This window comes from Sphaerodactylus townsendi, linkage group LG02, assembly GCF_021028975.2.
Source record: "Sphaerodactylus townsendi isolate TG3544 linkage group LG02, MPM_Stown_v2.3, whole genome shotgun sequence".
Lineage (NCBI taxonomy): Eukaryota > Metazoa > Chordata > Lepidosauria > Squamata > Sphaerodactylidae > Sphaerodactylus > Sphaerodactylus townsendi.
In genome coordinates this window covers 68,891,808-68,910,727 of record NC_059426.1, presented here as the reverse complement: position 1 = coordinate 68,910,727, position 18,920 = coordinate 68,891,808, and the positions used below count along the sequence as shown (strand labels likewise).

Here is an 18,920-nt window from a genome sequence, read left to right as displayed (position 1 = left end):
AAATGTTTTGTTATTAACAGTTCACATAAGTTGGTACAGTAGGTAATGCATGACTCAGCAGCTGATTTCAATTGACATAGCTTAGCATGTTTAATTATCCCACTGATATTCATGGAACTAAAAAAGTGCTTTGTTTTGGATTATGTATATAGAAGGCTAGAAAGAAGCAAATGTAAACTTAATGATACTTGCCAACTGATGATATAGTGTAGTAAAGTATAGAATGGTAAAGGTAAAAGTAGTCCTCTGTGCAGGCAACGGTAGGGTGACATCACATCACGTTTACTAGGCAGACTCTTTACAGGGTGGTTTACCAATGCCTTCCCCAGTCATCCACACTTTACCCACAGCAAGCTGAATACTCATTTTACTGACCTCAGAAGAACAAAAGGCTGAGTCAGCATGACTGATGGGAACTTGCTGCACTTTTGCTTTCTGAAGCACCACACTGGAAAAAATAAATTTAAAGAGTTAAAATAGTCGCAATAATACTAGAGAATGTTTTTGAAGCACCTGGCCTGCTAGAAGGCAAATAGCACAATCAGATCATGATGGAGGTCCCATTTAAATCAAGATTGTAAATAGATCCTTGCCTTACAGAAAATAAAAACTGTCTCCAGACAACCAGACATGGAAGAAACAGTGGCAAGTTCCCTTTTAATTATTATTTCAAGCTTTTAGTGTGCCAGAAATGTCTAAAACAGGTGAATAGAAATATGCATATTGTAGACATTTGCAAGAGTGATATAAACCTAAGCACTAGTAGCTGTGCACACTGCAGGAAGTCCCTCTGCCTTTGTTTTCCCCTGTAGTCTTTCACTCGTCTGACAGAGCTGGTTCTGCAGGCCCATAAGAAGGAGCTGGATGGACTCCGCGCATATGCAGCTGACGAACTGACCCTGGTTGAGCTGGAAGAGGTACCAAGCAAGCCAGATGGTTCAGAGCATTCTCCCAAGACCTGTTGGTGCTGAAGGCCTCCCAGTATGTGCGTGCACGTGTTCTTTCTCTCTCTCTCTCTAATCCCCGGTGCAGGTAGAAAGGCTGCCACCTAGAGAGGATTGACTTGCTGTGCTCCATCCTTCTGGTCTTTGGTAGCCTACCTGCTTGCCATCTGCCCTTCCAGATCCTCTTTGGATTCCCTGGTTTTTCTCTTGGTGATTTCTGTTGTCCCCAAAACTCCCTGGATCCAAATCTCTTCTGATGGCTCTCAGTATGCAGAGCATCACCTTGCCATCTTCATGGAAGGGCTGTGGTTTGCAGTCATATGTGAGGTCTGCCCAGAAGTCTTTCAGACCCCAGATGCTCTGCAGCTGTGCCCTTTCAAATAGGGCAAGGAAAGCCATCTGGTTCTGTGCCAGCACAGCCCGAACTCTTTGAACAGGGCCCTCAATGAGGAAAATGCTAACTATTGTCCAGGCAGACCATTTGCTATTGCACCTTCTCTAGCAGGACTGCAGATGACCTGTTAAGTCTTTCCTCAACATACTTTGCTATTGCAGTATCTGACCTAGTGTTTGTGCAACTTTGTGCAGCACTCTGGTAGGTCCTGAGGCATTAGCGATGGGGCGTTATGGCTGTCTCAAAGGCAGCAATTGTGTCTGGTTCACACTTGGCCGCCCGGACTTTACTGCCTCAAATCTCTGTTCCCATTAAAAAAGAAGGACTGATTCCAAAGTGCCAGGTAGACCCATTGCCCCTACTAAATATATTTGCTGGGAGCAATGTATGTCTAGCCCCACTGTGAATGGGATGTACAATGAAATTCAGGGCTATAACTTTAAGTGATGTAGACCACGAAGGGAATATTGGCTGCTTCTTATCCCAATCAGGCTTGGTTCCTTAGACCCCCTGTATTGTTTGATGAGCAGGAACGACCCTTGTTTGTGATATGCTCAATATTTTGTAGGGAGTCTTCCCCTTGGCCTTTTTTTAGGTATCTTAGAGGGTACATCAGACAGCCACTTAAGCTATATCTTTGTACCAACAGAAGCAGAGAACCTAATGATGTGGCATATGCTCTGCTCTGATTTTAAGAGCCCCTCTGAATGATTTCCCACTACAGCTCTGATACAAAAATAGACATTGTTTGCATCAAATTTACTCCCTTTTTTTCAATCTCAAGATCTGTCCTTTAAGAAGTTGCTCAGGAACCTTTATATGGGATCCTTTTAGAATTTTCTCCACAGCCTCTTCAGAACTTAACCCAGAAGATCCCAGAGTTGTTTTAACCTTGTCACAACTCAACAACCTTGTCACAACCTTGTCACAACTCAGAACTATGACTGTAGGCTGGCTGCATGCATATTGCAATGGAATGCTCCTCTCTTCTGGCCATTGTCTTGTTTGTTGGTGGAGGCTTAACATGCTTGGCATGCCCCGATATTCCAGAGAGTAGCTGCTCCCTGCGTGCCAATGCTTGAGGGATGACTGACAACTAGGGGACTTTATGTAATATGTAGTGGCAGTACAGTAATCCTTCTGTTGCTGTTTCTGACAAAGGCCTTGAAGGTAAGCCTTTCAATCTGCAGAAAAATGGTTCTTGTGGCACCAGTCTCTCAATGTGACTGACTTCCTTTTCTTAGACACAAGCCAACACCAGATGGCAGACTAATCTACATTGCCCCTTTCTTTCCTCTTCCTCTGTCTTGACTTTCTCCTAAGGCCTATTGGAGGTAATGAAGTTTGAGTGGGGGAAGAAGGAAGAAAGGGAATATAGCCTGCAATGAAAACAACACTGATGGTGTTGTTACCATGATCCAGATTTTTTTCCTCCTGAGAGAAGGGTGCCTTGCCATTCAGATAAGGTTCCATTTCAGATGCACATCCTCTTAAAGCTTTGCTAGTTTACCTCTTTGCTCATGCCGGGTAGGTTTGCATTGGTATTAAGCCACTGAGTCACAGGAAAACAGTGAATTCTACACACAGTGCCTGCTGCTGGCAAATGGGACACAGCCCCCTTGCATTGGGGACTATCCAACTAGTCCCTATTTCAGAGTCTGTGAAAAAGGCATAACACACTTGACTACTGGAGACCCCTTTATGCCACAGCTAGCATCTAGCTAAAGACCTTTCTAGGTGCTAAATGAAAGATGCATGTAGCCATTCTGCTGGAATTACTGTGTGTTGCTACCAACATTGAAAATAATTGTTTCCTTGAAATGGACACTTCTGAGATATTTTGGAAAGACTAAGAATTTTTGACACAAGCAAGGAGGCACTGAGACACCGAGAGCAATAGAATGAGCCAAAGCTAGAGATGAAGTTCTTCTGGATCTTTGTGCATTTGCTGTTGGGCAGGTTCTTTGAAACCTTTGTCATTTATCACCAGCCAGTTGGTTGGAAGGATGAGATCAGGGCTAAGGGCAAGTTCACTTGGAGAATTCACACAAGACTGAATTCTTTTCTGCTTCTTCCCCAGCTATACCGAACACATGGTGAACAGGCATATCAGTTGCAATTTTGCATGGCCACTTCACAACTCACATCAGGAAGGCTTATAATAATATGCAAAACTGCCATGCCATCTGCTTTTGTGTTTGGGTAACTGACTTGCCATATGCCCAGTACAATGGGGTGGTAGTAGTAAAAAAAGCTTGCTGGCCATGTACAAAATGTGTGTACTGACACCTCCCTGAGGCTTTAAGATCCTAGTCTCCCTGGCACAATAATTACTGTTTCGCTTGAGTTTCTATCAAGAAAACTGCCTGAAAAGAGAAGGGTGCCATTCTTTTTCAGTGAAGGATGATGAGGCCACTGGAAATTGCCAAAGCCACCATGATTCCCTAAGAGATGGATAAAAATGTTGATCCTCAGAGGGCATGTGTAGTATTTTCTGCATAACTGTTTCCTGCCTCTTGCAATGCAGCATCACTTTGGTGCCACTTGCTCTGCCTAAGATCTAAGAACATAGCTGTCTTTCCACCAGAATAATAGAAGCCGAGCTGCTGACGCTGTTGCCAACGCACAAAACAGACTTCAACACAAGTAAACTGCACACAACAAAAAAGGGAGCAGATTACTTTGCTTAGCTGTGGAGCAAACTGGCCTTCTTGCTTAGCCTCAGCAGTAGCTGTCTCTGGGGGCTGTTGATATTTGTTGTCAAAGCTTCTAGCTCTCGATAGTGAGCAAAATGAATCACCCTAAAAGCATCCAGGGAACTGCATTCTGGGTTGTTAAGCAGCTGTCTGCTGGGAGCAGGTATCTCCCTGATCAATGCCCATTTTCTCAGTGTATGTGCAAGTAGTGCTTTCCAGGGGGCCACAAAGTTCTCCTTGATTTCAGGCCAGTGTTTAGGAGGGAAAGTGAGGAGGATAATGGGAACTGAGTTCTATATAGTGTTCAAAGACTCCCTGATGGGTCATAGCAACTTGTCTGTTTGTAGCAGAAACTGTTGCACATAACTTATCATGAGATCCAGCCACACTTACAACTTCTGAATCCTCTGCTGTGTCTGTAATTTGTGAATTTTGCACTCTGACTGGGGTTCCTTGTATGACCTGTCAATGTAAGTCATTATTTTAAACCAAAATCTTTATTAAATAAAGCTTCTCAAAGTGGCTTTGGACTGATGTATGTTTTTTCGTTGAAATGATTAGCCAATTTTGAGGGCTGATGAAGTTGTAGTTTGCCATCCTGCTGTTCCCAGAAGCCTCTGCTGAAGATTTCTGCCATCACTGCAAGCCGAGGAAGTTTGGCTTTTGCCTCTCTCAGCTCTGAAGCTCAGTGGACCAAGCAACAGTACATCACAGAAGTTACAGGTAGCCTCTAAGACACTGAGGGATGTAAACAAGAGATGGTCATTCTACTTGTCTGTATAAAGGATGAACAGAAAGGTACCCTTTGTTTGATATCTATATATGGTCCCTGACACAACTTGTTTGGAGCGTTGGGCTGGTTGCCATCAAAATGCTGATGACACCCAGCTTTTTCTGTTGATGGAGGTCAGTCATCCGCTGCCCCAGATGTTCTGGCACAGTGTCTGGAGGCCATGGCTGGTTGGCTGGGTTGGGGGGCAGTGAAGGGTTTCCAACTGCCATGTTAGGTGGTGTGGCTGTAACACCTGCCTTGTCTGCCAAGAGCCTGTGTATGTCTTTGGAATCCTTCTTTTCTTTGGAGGCCCAGGTTGCACTTTTTCCAAGGTGGCCTTTTTCCATCTGTGACATGCCAGGCAGTTGGCCCTCTACTCTTCCCGCTCGGACCTGGCTACAGTGATGTGTGCAACGTTCACCTCCAGGTTAGATTACTGTAGCTCGCTCTACATGGGCCTGCCCTTGAGTCTGACCTTGAAGTTGAAATTGGTTCAGAATGCAGTGGCAAGAGCATATTATGTCAGTACAATGCCAGCTGCCCTGGTTACCAATAGAATTCCGGATTATATTCAAGGTTTTGGTTTTGACCTTTAAGGCCTTGAACAGTCTGGGATTCTCATATCTTCAACTCTGTGTCTCCCTGTATTGCACGCAGAGAAAACTATGATCCTCCAATAGTAATCTTCTGGGGACACCTGACCCCAAGGACATTCAATTGGCCTCAACCAGAGCCAAGGCTTTCTCTGCCTTGGCTCCAGCCTGGTGAAGCACTATGTCAGCTGACACAAGGACCCTGTGAGACCTTACTCAGTTCCAAAGGGCCTGCAAGACAGAGATGTTTCACCAGGCCTTTGGTTGAGGCCACCCATGAGTCCATCTAATACAGGGGTAGGGAACCTGCAGCTCTCCAGATGTTCAGGAACTACAATTCCCATCAGCCCCTACCAGCATGGCCAATTGGCCATGCTGACAGAGGCTGATGGGAATTGTAGTTCCTGAACATCTGGAGAGCCGCAGGTTCCCTACCCCTGATCTAATAAGTTGGTCTCCCTTACCTGGCGCATGCCAGCTTGCACACCTCTCCCACATCAGACAGATGGGACTTGATGTATGTCACGATGGGGAGTGGAATGATTTTTATTGTACAATACACCATCTTACATATCACGTTTTAATGTTATATTTGTTTTTAGGTTATCGATCCTTTAATCTATTGGAAGCCACCCTGAGCTGGCCTTGGCCAGGAATGGGTGGGGTATAAGTGTAAAAATAAATAAATAAATAAATTGAAAGGCACACCCCTCAGAACGCCAGTGACAAAGCAGCAGAGAAAAGGGAAGTAAGTTAGCTGTGTAAGGGGAAAGTGGTGAGTACTATCTGTGGTTTGATTAAATATTAATTGAAGGTAGAAGTCCAGCTGCGGGGTGGGAGCGTTGTGATGTTCTGCATTGAGTGCCAAATGCATGACATTTTCCTCATGGTATGAAGTCACAGTAATGTTCTTGGAGCAATGAGCTTTCGGCTTGCAAGGAGCAAGTTTGTTCCATTGAAGCCAAAATGGCTGACCTGAAGAGCTGAGCCTGGCAAATTAGGCCTTTAGATACTTGGTGGAGGGATTGCAGTCCTCTGTTGACAGCATTTCTGCTGTTGTGGTGGTTGAGGATCTATTGCAAACCACCCTGAGCCAGTCTTGGCCAGGAATTGGCGAGGTATAAGTGTAAAAATACCTACCAAACAAACAAACAAACCTACCTACCTACCTACCTACCTACCTACCTACATACATACATACATACATACATACATACATACATACATACATACATACATACATACATACATACATACATACATACATACATACATACATACATACATACATACATACATACATACATTGAAAGGCACGCTCCTCAGAAGAAATCACACAGAGCGACTGGGAGATAGTTCCTGAAAAGGGACCTGTTCCTCGGGTACTGAAAATGAACAGATAGCCTCTGCATGAGAGGACATACCTCCAGGAGGAAGACTGTGGAAGCGGGTGCTAAAAATGTGACTTGGAGGGAAACTGGGAGCATAAGGTCCACCACCATGATGTTCTGAAAACTGAATGGGGCAGGCATAGCTAAATCCATATACTTTCTTGAATTCATGCTGTAAATCTGTCTGGTCCTTATGCAACTGATCAACAGCAAAACAAGCAGAGAAGGGATGTATCACCACAATCAGCTGTGTCCAGAGGGACAGGCTAGGATGGCTTCCGTTTACCACTATAAGCAGAATCTTGGGTTTGAGTTTATCTGCATGTATTTTTGTACTTCGGAACCTTCAATGATATAATAACATTTGTTCAAAGTAGCTACTGTGTAAGTACCAGTTTATGAGATGTTTTTGGTGCAAAGGCTGAAGCAACATCCTACAATGGGTGGGATCCAATAAACTATCCTGACAAGCCCTCTCTCTATAAGTCAGATAGAATTGAAATAGATCAGTGCTAACTACCTTCTCTCTCGTGCACTTATGCATGCCTGATCATAGTCCTGCAGAACACATCACTACCCAGCCTACTAAAGGTATAGTGATTTTGAATGAAGATAATATCTCACCCACTGTGGGTCAGTTTGTATTGTATGGATTTGTATTGACTGTGCTGTCCACATGCTAAGCATCGTGTTGTGATAACTGCAGAAAAGAGAGAGATCTGCTTTTTAAAAAGCCTTGCTTCTCCTCCTCCCAGTCCAGCAAGTCATCATTCCATGCTACCCACTGTCTTATTTTATTTGGCTTACTTTCAGGATCCACTCTTGGGCAAAAGGCTCTAAAGGAGGTTCATACAAAAATAATTTGAAAGAGCAGTAATAAAAACTGGATTTAAAAGTAATATTACCAGCAGTTAAAATGAAAAATAATGTCAATAGCAGTAACAAAAAGATTACATCTATAAACAGAAGCAGAACAAACTTGCAATAAAAAAAACAGATCTTCTCTAGGGAAACTGGGCTGCTCCTTCAGTAGCTGAGTGTACAAAAGGGATGTTTGAACTGACCTGAGGGATCGAATAGCTGAAACCTGTAATGTCCTATGACCTGTGGTGTCCATTAGATTCAGGCAAGGGAGTTCCTAGTCTGGTTGGGAACCTTCAGCCTGAGAAACAGAGGTAGTTGTCAATGCAACTGAAATGAAAAATTTGGTGATAATGTGGATAAGAAGGTTTTGTGTCCTGTGTCCTTGGAATGCCATGGCTAAGGCACTGGAGCCATTAAGACATGCCTCTCTGTTCTGTGCCTTCCTTCCTTAGAAAATTATATCTGATTGCTGTACTCTGGTTACATGCTCTAGGTTTTGTTGCTTGAGCTCACCGGCAATCTAATCTATCTGTTAATAATTCAGCATGCTCCTTCTTACGCCAGGAGAAGCAGAATTCTCATTAAAGGGTTTTCATTATTGAGTTAGGTTGAGAAAGGGACTGTTTCACTGTGGCATTAGAGGTAATATTTCTCTCCCTTTCAAAATATTGGGTTGAGGTCCTCATACCAGTGCATGCTTCACTGGCCAATAAAATGATTGTGGGAAGGATCTGCAGCTTTTTTGCACTGATGAAAATATATTACAAATACGAATTTCATATGGAACGGTTTGAGAATTGGACCAGGACATGGGAGACCAGGGTGCAAATCTGTAATCATCTGGATGACCTTGGGCCAGGCATTTTTTCCACTCGGTTGTTATGTAAATAAAGTTCATCTGTTCCTATAAGACCAACAAAGTGTCACATAATGATTCATAAGCAGGGATCTATATGTATTCCCGTGCAGTGGGCATTTTTTAATTTATGAATGCTTGTTTGAAAAAGGTACAGTCATGTGAAGCATCCCTTTGCTCCAGCTAGTCACTGACTCCTTCTCAGCCTCAGTGAAAAGGCAATTTGTATTCACATGGATTGATTGTTCGGTTTACAAAGATGCTAAAATGGGTGCAGGTGTATGTTTTGTGGGAGACTGGTTTGCTGTCAGTGTCAATGGCTCTTTTTGCCTTAAAGGTTCACGAGGAATCTGCTGCTTTCTGCTGTAGCATTTGTGTTATCTGTGACATGCAGGTGCTTTATCATCATTAGTGTCTCAGCGAGGCCATGGTAGTGATAGACTGTATCATTAGTTACAAAGAGACGGTCAAAACGCAACTGTTACTGGACCTCTTTTATAGACCTCTTCAGCACACTTTCAAATGAACTATCTTGTCAGTACCTGAATGTGCATCTCATGGGAATAGATCACAAACATTTAAGTAACATTTGCACTAAGCTCTGCAAACCAGCACACCCCATTAGGATCCAGTCTAGCAGGCTTGTATCATTTAATTGCTGAATGTTCCCACAACTATCTGAATCAGCCATCAGAGCTGAGAATTACAGGAGCCAGTATTGTCCTCCTGTCCTCCATTTGATCCTCACTTACAACCCTGTGAGGTGAGTTATAATGAGAGTGAGTGATTGGCCCATGGTCACTTTCTGAACGTCTGTGGCCAAGAGGATTTGGACCTACATCTCTCAAATCCTACACTGGAAGTCTTAGCTATCACTCCAACGTGACATTATTCAAATTGTTCCTTAGTGGTAGGACTCGAGGTTGCTGTTTTTTGTTTTTTGGGACCTGCTTTATGCAGTTGCACATCGCTAAGTCTTGTCTCTTATGCTATTGAATCTCTTAGGGAAAAAATTATTTATGGTTCTGGAATAGGGTGTCATCAGTATGCAGATGACATTCAGCTCTCCATTTCTTTATTCAAATCACCCTGTGATTCAGTAGAGACTCTAAACCAATGTCTGACAGCTGTAGTTAAATGGCTGCAGGTAAGCAAGCTAAAACTGAATCCTGAGAGACATGGTGCTCCCTGATTTTTGATGGGGTCCAGATAACTCAGTTAAGTGGCTGGACATACTTAATCCATTTTAGTTGCTGGAGAAGCAGGCTGAAGCAGCTGCAAAAAAAAAACAACCATTCTACCAAGTTCATTTAGCTCAGAAAATGGCTCCCCTATCTTGCCCCTGCTGACCTGGCCACATAGATCCATGCTATGGTTACCTGAAAGCTAAACTACTGTAATGCACACTACATAGGTCTGCCCATAAAGAAACGCAGAAATGTTGGTACAGAATCCAAAGCAACCGCCAGCAACAAACACTCTATTGGTTACCAGCCAGTAACTGGATTCAAATTAAGATCCGAACTATCGCCTACAAAGCCCTACTTGCCAGACTACCATCTCTGCTAATCTGAGCAAAACCTTCTAAAGGTGTCACCCAGCAAACATATAAAACTGGCAATTACCCATTCACATTTCCCCTTCCCCTTCAATTTCCTCTTTCCCTTTCCTGAAAGCCCTCATGGCCTGTCCCCCTTTCCCCTTTTCCAGATCATTTCTCCCCATCCCACCCAACAACCAGCCTACATTGATCTGCCCTTGTCTTCAGCTCCCCCACCCATCCACCCCCAAAAGCCTCTACCTAAGAAAACCGTGACCCAGTTGTCAGCCACTAGGCCAGGCCCACTTGCATGGTACTAAAGGACTTGTGGCATGGCACCTTACTTTTCCCTCTATACCCCCTCCTCATACTATTTTCTCTTTCCCTCCTCCTGGGAACCCCCCATATCCTCTCCTTTTTCAATGCCTCATTCTCTCCATCTCAGCCATTCACCAACCTATATTTTATCTACCTATCATCTTCAGCTACATTTATTATTTATTTACCTCATTTACATTACTTCCTCTCCTTTTTATCTGCACAACAACCCAGGGACAAATGATGGATTGTTGGGTTTCTTTGGGGAGGGGATCTTCTGCCCTGCCTGAAACACCCATTATTTTCTCAAAATGTCAGCAACAAGTTTTATTGGAGGATAAAACTGGTTGCTGACCAAGGCTTCACAATTTGATTGATAATCCAAAAATATTTTAGGCTGAAAATATGTGAATGGTCCAAAATCACCCAGTGAGCTTCCACAGCATGATAGGAATTTGTACCTGGGTTTCCCAGATACTACTCTGGAGTTCTAACTGCTACACCACACTGGCTTTCATCACGTGGCTGCTATTGAACAGTAGAAGCAGCTAGGTCTTGTTGAGTCATGCATGATAGATGGTATCAAGTCATCCAGAGGTTGCTGGTAGACCTAAGTTTGCCGGTGGGACTGGAGATTCCCCAGAATTACATCTGAACCCCAGGCAACAGAGATTTGACCCCCTAGAGAAAATGACTGCTCTGGAGGGTGGACTTTCTGGTATTATATTGGCTGAGACCTCTCCCCTCCCAAAACTCTTACTCCACTACAAAACCTCTAGGAATTTCTCAGTCTAGAGCTGGGAACCCTGGTGAGGCTTGGCCTCAGTGGAGTAGGCCTCAAAAGGATCCTGCCCTCTCTCCCTGCCTTTTTACTCACAGAATGCCAGCCTGAAGTACTTGCGTTGCCTAGCAACAGCCACCAAGAGGCCCTATTTCTTCATTTTTGGATTTTAACCCACCCACCCCTCATACACACACAATGGGTTTTGGGGGGGTTGGTTTCACATTTTTCTGCAAACTTGGGGCTTTTTTCAAGTTAGTGGAAAGATCTGTCTTGCCCATTCACAGTTCCAGTTACCAGATTTAAGTATCCAAAGATCTGGTCAACTTCAATATTAGATTATGAAAATGATAATTTAACTCTCCTGCTCCTTCCAGATCTTTCAGCAAGGAATGCCCCTTATCCTAGGTAAACTACAGCATTATGGTTCATGAGGAATAAATTTCACAAATTTCACAAACTTAAGGCAGCTCATACAGTACAGAAGCCATACAGTACAGAAACCATTAACAGATGGCCCCGGGGCTATACCTGACCTTCTGAGGGCTGATATCAAAGTCCACAATTGCCAAACCCACAGGCAAATGATGGATGGTTTTAGAAGTCTTCCGGGGCAGGTCTCTTGCCCTGCCTGAAGCACCCGTTATTTTCTCAAAATGTCAACAAGTTTTATTAGAGAATAAAACTAATTATAAAATAAATAAAACTCTAATTTTATTAGAGAATAAAACTTGATGCTGACCAAGGCTTTACAATTTGATTGATGACCCAAACATATTTTAGCTTTCCTAGAACCATAACAATGGGGGAAATTACTCATGAGTAATCACACAGTCATTTGTTTTGTTATGAAAGTTCAAATTGGTTTTTCTGTGACTAAATTAACATCTGAAATAGGGATGTGCAGGATCATCATGAAAGAAATTGTAGTTAGGTAAGTAGCAGTTCTAATCTTTCAGTATGTAGGTAATGCTAGCTCACTATGGAGGAAGTGTGAATATTTTTCTAAAAGGCACTTCCCCCACTTAAAAATCATAGAGTTGGAAGAGACCACAAGGGCCATCGAGCCCAACCCCCTACCTGCAAAAACACACGATCAAAGCACTCCTGACATATGTTCATCCAGCCTCTGTTTAAAAATCTCCAAAGAAGGAGAATCCACCACTCTCCCAGGCAGTGAATTCCACTGTCAAACAGCCCTGACAGTCAGAAACTTCTTCCTAATGTTTATGTGGAATCTTTTTTCCTGTACCTTTCATGTCACAAGAATGCTCCTAGAAATCACTCATGTATCTAGGTGTGGGTTTCGCAACAGGTGAACAATGAAAAACAGATTGACCAGAAAAATTACGGAATCCAGTTCCAAATTGAAATAATAGGGATTAAATGAGTCTCAGCTATCTTGTCCAGTTGTCTTTGACAAGATTTAAATACAATTAGCTGTAGCCTTCCTGTGGTTCACATCAGAAGTTTGTCAGAGAATTTGATCATCATATGCAGAAAAATCAAAACAGCACGAATCATTAAACCCCTTTCTTCATGTGGAATGACTGGCAGAACCTTCACCTATTAGGGTTTTCTTTAAGTTTGTAAAAGTAAAAACACCCCTCTAAAGCCTAGGATTTTAAAATTAGTTTAGATGGAAGAATGAGGCAACTGTTTAGATCACTGCCAGCTCCTTCAGCATTTCATTTTTCCATACCTGGCAAAATGTATTGGTTTTGCCTGAATCCTTGAATATGGCAGCCAAAGTGTTCGCTAGAGTTGAGGGATCAAAACACTTGCAGATTCACTTATCTCCTACTTCAGGCTACCAGTTGTTTAACCCAAGATTCATATCATGACTCTATGCCATCATATTTAAAAAATTAAATGCTAGTTCTATTTTCATCTAGTAAATGAGTCTGCCTCAGACTGTCCAAGATGGTTTTGCACAATGGAATACTTAAGGCCAAGCCCATTGCTGTGTGCAGTCTAGCAAAGCACAGCTACCACTGCAGTAGTGAGCCATCGCAGTCTCAATTCTTGCCCCCTCAATTTATCCTCAGCCCAAGTGCCTTTGACTTCAGCAGCATTAATAATTGAGAGCTGGCCTGAGTATCACAGTGACTTGGATATCCTTCCTAAACTACAGCTTTGCCAATGGAACACACACTGGCTCGACCTGATGCTTTGTTCTGAATCAGCAAAGAGCTAGATCAGTAACAGGCAATGGCTCCACTTTCTCCATATCACACGAGGATGAAAAGCAGAAAGTCTCCGGGTGTAGATGGTCACGTGAGCCTTTGGAGGCATTTTAGATAAGTAACTCTACCTGCCAGGTCTCAGTACTCTGCTGCTGCTGTTGTTCATTGCTGCAGACATGACTCCCATAGCCAAATCCTTTTATGACCTAAGTGCCACTGATCTCCATGGGGAAAAAGTGAACTTCAACAATTTCAGGGGGAGAGTGGTCTTGATAGAGAACGTGGCCTCCCTCTGAGGCACAACAGTGAGGGACTATACCCACATGAACCAGCTGCAGAGTAAATATCCTCGGCGGCTTGTTGTTCTGGGTTTCCCTTGCAACCAGTTTGGCTACCAGGTAAGTGTTTTGATTCCTAGCTTTTCAGCCTCTTTCTTGGCAACAGATAATTCCGTGATCTCATTCCTGTCACTGCAATTGCAAGATCGTTTTTTCAGCCTGCTCATAAAAAGTGGAACTGGTATACTATGCACTTGTTCAGGAGTGAAGGATTACAAACCCCACTGAATTCAGTAGGACATATTTCTTAATAGGTATGTATACATGCATCAGGTTGTATGTGTGCCCTCTTAAAAAACACTGAGAACTACTTAGGAGGATTGAAAGCTGCCCTTTTGGAACGCCACTTATGAAATACTCATTGATAACCAGACTGTAATTTGGAATAATTACTGGAAGAAGAAACAGCAGCAGGAAAGTACTCTAGGAACAGCTAAAGCTAGTGTTCAGATAACATGTAATTATTATATTAACACTTCCACTGGTTGCATTACTAAGGAACGTGCATATAATTCTAAGGAAATAGGCTCTTCTATGCATGCATATTTTGAGTTTTAAATGTGACTTCTTAATACAAAGTTTGCATTTATGGACCTGATGTGCCATGTAAAATATGGATTATTGATCTGGACATAAGCTCCAGCATTGGAGTAAAGAGTCTAATTGAAAAATATCCTACTAAGATCACTCCACACTGACTATACTAAAGTTATTTAACAGACATAGCATTAATCAACATACCTACCAATTTCTGGTCTTGAAGGATGCTACTGCACTTATTGTACACTAAAAAGCTATTATCCAGATGTGGCTTCTTCTAATCCTGTGCATCCCTAAAGAAAAGGAACTATTTACTCTCCCTACCACACAGCATTCAAAGATACAGAAGCTTTCCTCATGGCAGCTGTGGGCAACAACCCTCTTACAAACACTGACAGCTGACCATTACTCTGACAAGTTTACAGCCTGTTGTGTTACTTTGGTTGGTTTACTAAAATATTACATGGCCTTTTGAATATTGTTATGGGCCAATGCTTACCTGGGGGGTGGGGGGGTGATTATTGCAAGTCCATGTTATCAATTGTTGGTATGCATTTAAAAGAGATATTTAATTAGCAGAGATACTGAAGCAACATCCAGTAAAAGAAGAGAGCTAGAGATACTTTGAGTTGCTTTATATAAAAGTTTACTAACTATAAGGGAGAGTTACATGGAATAAAAACACAAATAAATGCTATACTGCTCTGTTACATATACACTTAAGACTACATGTTGACTCTGCCTCTATCTGCTGTCTCACATGTTGTCGTGCGCTATTCCGTTAAAATAAAGAAAACATATTAACTTTATAACTTCTGATGCACGTGCTCGTTAACATGTAAGTAATGGCTATCTGACTGACCAATAGCTAATCAATAGGTTAGGTCGTAAACAGCCACTTGTTTACATACAAACAGTTGACCCTTTTATGATTGAGTTGTGGCAAATACCAACATCAATGCTGTTAATCATCTGTTTATACTAAATGAACAGAAAACATAATTGCTGAACTATTTTGAATGCTTTATTCAGTGTACTGTGTTGTTTGTGACATGGAATATGTTTATTTGTGCCAGTCTACATATTACACTACTTTTGCTATATTAACAGAAGCAATTCAAGTAATTTCTTTGACGCGCTCAAAGATTAGGAGTTAGCTATACATATTGTGAAATAAAGTTTTCAGACATAGGAGTGATTTGCAGGAGTATTCCTGTGTAACTAAAGTAGCCAGTGAGCCTAAACTGAATGACTAACTCTTCCTCACAGAATGGCAATGATTGTATTTATTTTTCAAATTTAAATAAAATATATAAAATCATTGCCGTCCTGTAAGGAATTCAGTTTAGACTGAATTTTTTAGTACTTCAATCTTCTATATAGTAGGATCCACCACATAGCCTTTTCCCGATTATTCCATAGTATTCTAGAAAGTATATGCAGGAATGTATATACTACAATCCAAGCTTTAAAAAAAATAAAGGAAGAGAAAGGGGGGAGGTGCTTGTCAACTACATCAGGTGAAAAACTCTTTCCTGTCTCCTCAGAATTCTGACCAGTCTTCCCCCCCAAAAAATGTCTTGGCCCTATAGCACAAACATATGATGCTAATCTCTAGGTATGAAAACATGACTTCAATAAAGTGACACCACATTTATCAAAAAGATATTGCTTCCACAGCTGTTCTTGAGAGCCTATTTCAGAATTTTACACATTTACAAGATGGAAACTTTTTGTTCTACTATGTAATGGACACGATGGGAAGTATTCCTGCAACCTGGGGTCTATTCCCATGCCCTTCTAGATGGCATAATCTACACTAGAATAAACTAGCTATCTGGTTTAGTAAATATTCTGAGAGGAACCCTGGTGTTTCAGACAGAATCCGTAGGCAGAGCCTTGGTCCTAAACGTAACGGCACAGGAGTGAAACTCCTTTTCTTCGGATTACTGCAAAATGTGTCAAATAAGCAACCAAGTTTTCAAGTTCCTCAGAATTCTTCATCAGCCAGTGAGATTCCAGGGTAGTTGAAAAAGGTTTCTAATGCATAGATGATTTTGGAATTGGTCCTAGTACAAGACATTTCTTTAGTAGTGTTTTGAGTCTGAAATTGCTGGGGTGACAATCCAATGTAGCACCTCCATTCATTGCCTTTTGTGGATGAGTAGGGAGACCAAACGTGCCCTGGAGACTCAGTGTCTTTTCACCAGAGGCCTGTGTGGATTCCCTAACATCGACCTTGGCAAAGAGGAAAGGCTAAAGGAGCATAATATAAATATTCAATAGGGCAAGAATGACCAACTGGCAGCCTTGCTAAATTGGTAACATGAGTGAGGAAAACAAAGAGCTCATGCTCAGTGCAATCTCTTTAGTATGTTGTATATAATGCCACAGCTATGTCTAATTGCACGTGCTCTGTATGTACTTGCAATCCAATGGCTCCAATCATGATGGATTCCGACTTTGTGGGCAGGAGTCATAAAATATTACTCTGGCTCCCAAACTACCTGATAAATACAGTAGCCTCCAAATTTGGCCATCTTTCCATTAGGGCAAGGATGGTCTATTAAGAGACTGGATTCTGAACCAGCATGAATGCTTTTTCTAACACTACATGAAAGACTACTTGCATGTGTAGTGATATGAATAAACTGTGGGCATCCTTACCATTGCTGTTAAAATTCTTTAGATGGTCACCACATCCCCCCAAGAATAAGTGCAGTCTTCTATTCAGTGAGCAGAGCTCCCTCCTTACCTTCAGACAATCATAGCTCTCCTCTTCATCAAGGAGTCTTAGTGGAAGGAAATTCACTAGTCTGAATAGGAGCTTGGCAAGCTGTTAAAAATGTTTATTAGCACTGGAAGACAATGCAAATGGGATCACTGGCTAAGCCTACTTTTTCAGGTTAAAAAATAAGTTTTTAATTAAATAGGAAATAAAAAAGCAAGTAGATTAATTTAAGAACCCAGGGCCAGCTGTTCTTGTATAAGGTGCATCCCCTGCAACTAAACCACTTTTGCAAACATCATCCATTTGAAGATAGTGTGAGCACAAAGTACTTCAAGATTATTACATTAGTGTCAAAAAGAGGAGCAGACCATATGGTATTTTGTGCAAAACTTTCCACTTCTCATCGTATCTTGTGCATCTTTCTGATAGGAGAACTGTGCTAATGAAGAGATCCTCAACAGCTTGAAATATGTGCGGCCTGGGTCTGCATTTGAACCCAACTTCACAGTTTGCCAGAAATGTGAGGTGAATGGCAAGAACACCCATTCTGTCTTTGCCTATCTGAAGGACAAACTTCCATACCCGGATGACAACCCCTCCTGCTTGATGATGGAACCCAAGTTTATTGTATGGAGCCCAGTATATCGCAATGACATCTCCTGGAACTTTGAGAAGTTCCTTGTGGGGCCTGAAGGAGAGCCTTTCAAGCGCTACAGTCCCAGATTCCTCGCCACTAACATCGAGCCTGATATCAAACGACTGTTGAAGCTTGCCAAATAAGAGTCACAGGGGGAAATCTGAAAATTTTAGTAGGCCCACCATAACAAGGCAAGACAAAAAGGTTATCATAAATTAATCATGCTATGCTCACAAATGTCCCCTAAAATCCCTTTTAGAGAACTGGCCTAAAAAACAATCCATTTCCTAATTCCTTCTGCTTTTCTTTACAACTGAGTGTATGAGGTGATTCATCCTAACTCTTGCCACCGCCAACATCAGACTTTTACTAAGTGATGGTACTCTCCTAAATTTCAAGGGAGGGGGCCTGAAAGGTGTAAAGGTACTGATCTGGCCCTTGTTTGCTGGGTACTTTTTGTTTCATGAGTTAAATAAATATGCTGAAGAATTGTGTATGGGTTTTTTTAAAATTATTAAACAAACATCTAGTGGAGGCCCATCCAAAGAATTTTGACTTCTGTCTCTTGAACTGACACTGAAAAAGCAATTTTTTTCTTTCAAGTTCCCAGAAAAAGAACACCTTTGCTCTTTTCCAGTTTTGCCTTAACAAGCCACAGCCACCCTCTTCTCCATTTCAGGTAAATGTTGACATCATACAAACTAATGTGAACAAGGCTTGATCCTATCACAGCAGGGCAATGTATTAGTCTAAGATTTCTACTGTTGGAGCACCAGGAAGATAATGGGCTTGGGAAATAATGATAAAGCCAACTAGATTAAAGTATTCCCAGCATATAAAAATGCCATGAAATTGCAATTACCACACATCAGTTTTTGAACTACCCCTTAAAAGCCAAATCAGAGTTGCTTTATGCTTTCAAAAAATGCACAAAGCTGAAGTTTGTTAACAGAAGAAAATTCCATGGCTGTGAAGCAATGTAAATAATGTATTGTCGAAGGCTTTCACGGCCGGAATCACTTGGGTGCTGTGTGGTTTCCGGGCTGTATGGCCGTGTTCTAGCAGCATTCTCTCCTGACGTTTCGCCTGCATCTGTGGCTGGCATCTTCAGAGGATCTGATGTTGGGAAAGCAAGTGGAGTATATATATCTGTTGGAGTGTCCACCCACCCTGGACACTCCAACAGATATATATACTCCACTTGCTTTCCCAACATCAGATCCTCTGAAGATGCCAGCCACAGATGCAGGCGAAACGTCAGGAGAGAATGCTGCTAGAACACGGCCATACAGCCCGGAAACCACACAGCACCCAAATGTAAATAATACTTTTCTAAGTG

General features: G+C 42.1%; 2 protein-coding genes across 4 annotated transcripts in view; both read left to right on the top strand.

Annotated features, from left to right (window-relative positions):
* The window catches only part of RAB15 (RAB15, member RAS oncogene family), a 38,629-nt gene extending 34,072 nt beyond the window's left edge, over positions 1 to 4,557 (top strand). For 2 of the 3 annotated variants that reach the window (XM_048487119.1, XM_048487117.1), the window contains exon 7: positions 813 to 4,557. In XM_048487119.1, the coding sequence (XP_048343076.1) occupies positions 813 to 971 (159 nt within the window). In that variant the 3' untranslated portion in view covers positions 972 to 4,557. The other variant, XM_048487118.1, reaches the window with a different exon arrangement.
* An 8,939-nt stretch (positions 4,558 to 13,496) lies between these two features.
* On the top strand, positions 13,497 to 18,069 carry GPX2 (glutathione peroxidase 2). Its single transcript, XM_048487121.1, has 2 exons — positions 13,497 to 13,733; positions 17,374 to 18,069. The coding sequence occupies exons 1-2, from the start codon at positions 13,512 to 13,514 to the stop codon at positions 17,722 to 17,724; spliced, it is 573 nt and encodes a 190-aa protein (XP_048343078.1). The 5' UTR covers positions 13,497 to 13,511; the 3' UTR covers positions 17,725 to 18,069.
* Positions 18,070 to 18,920: the final 851 nt, after the last annotated feature.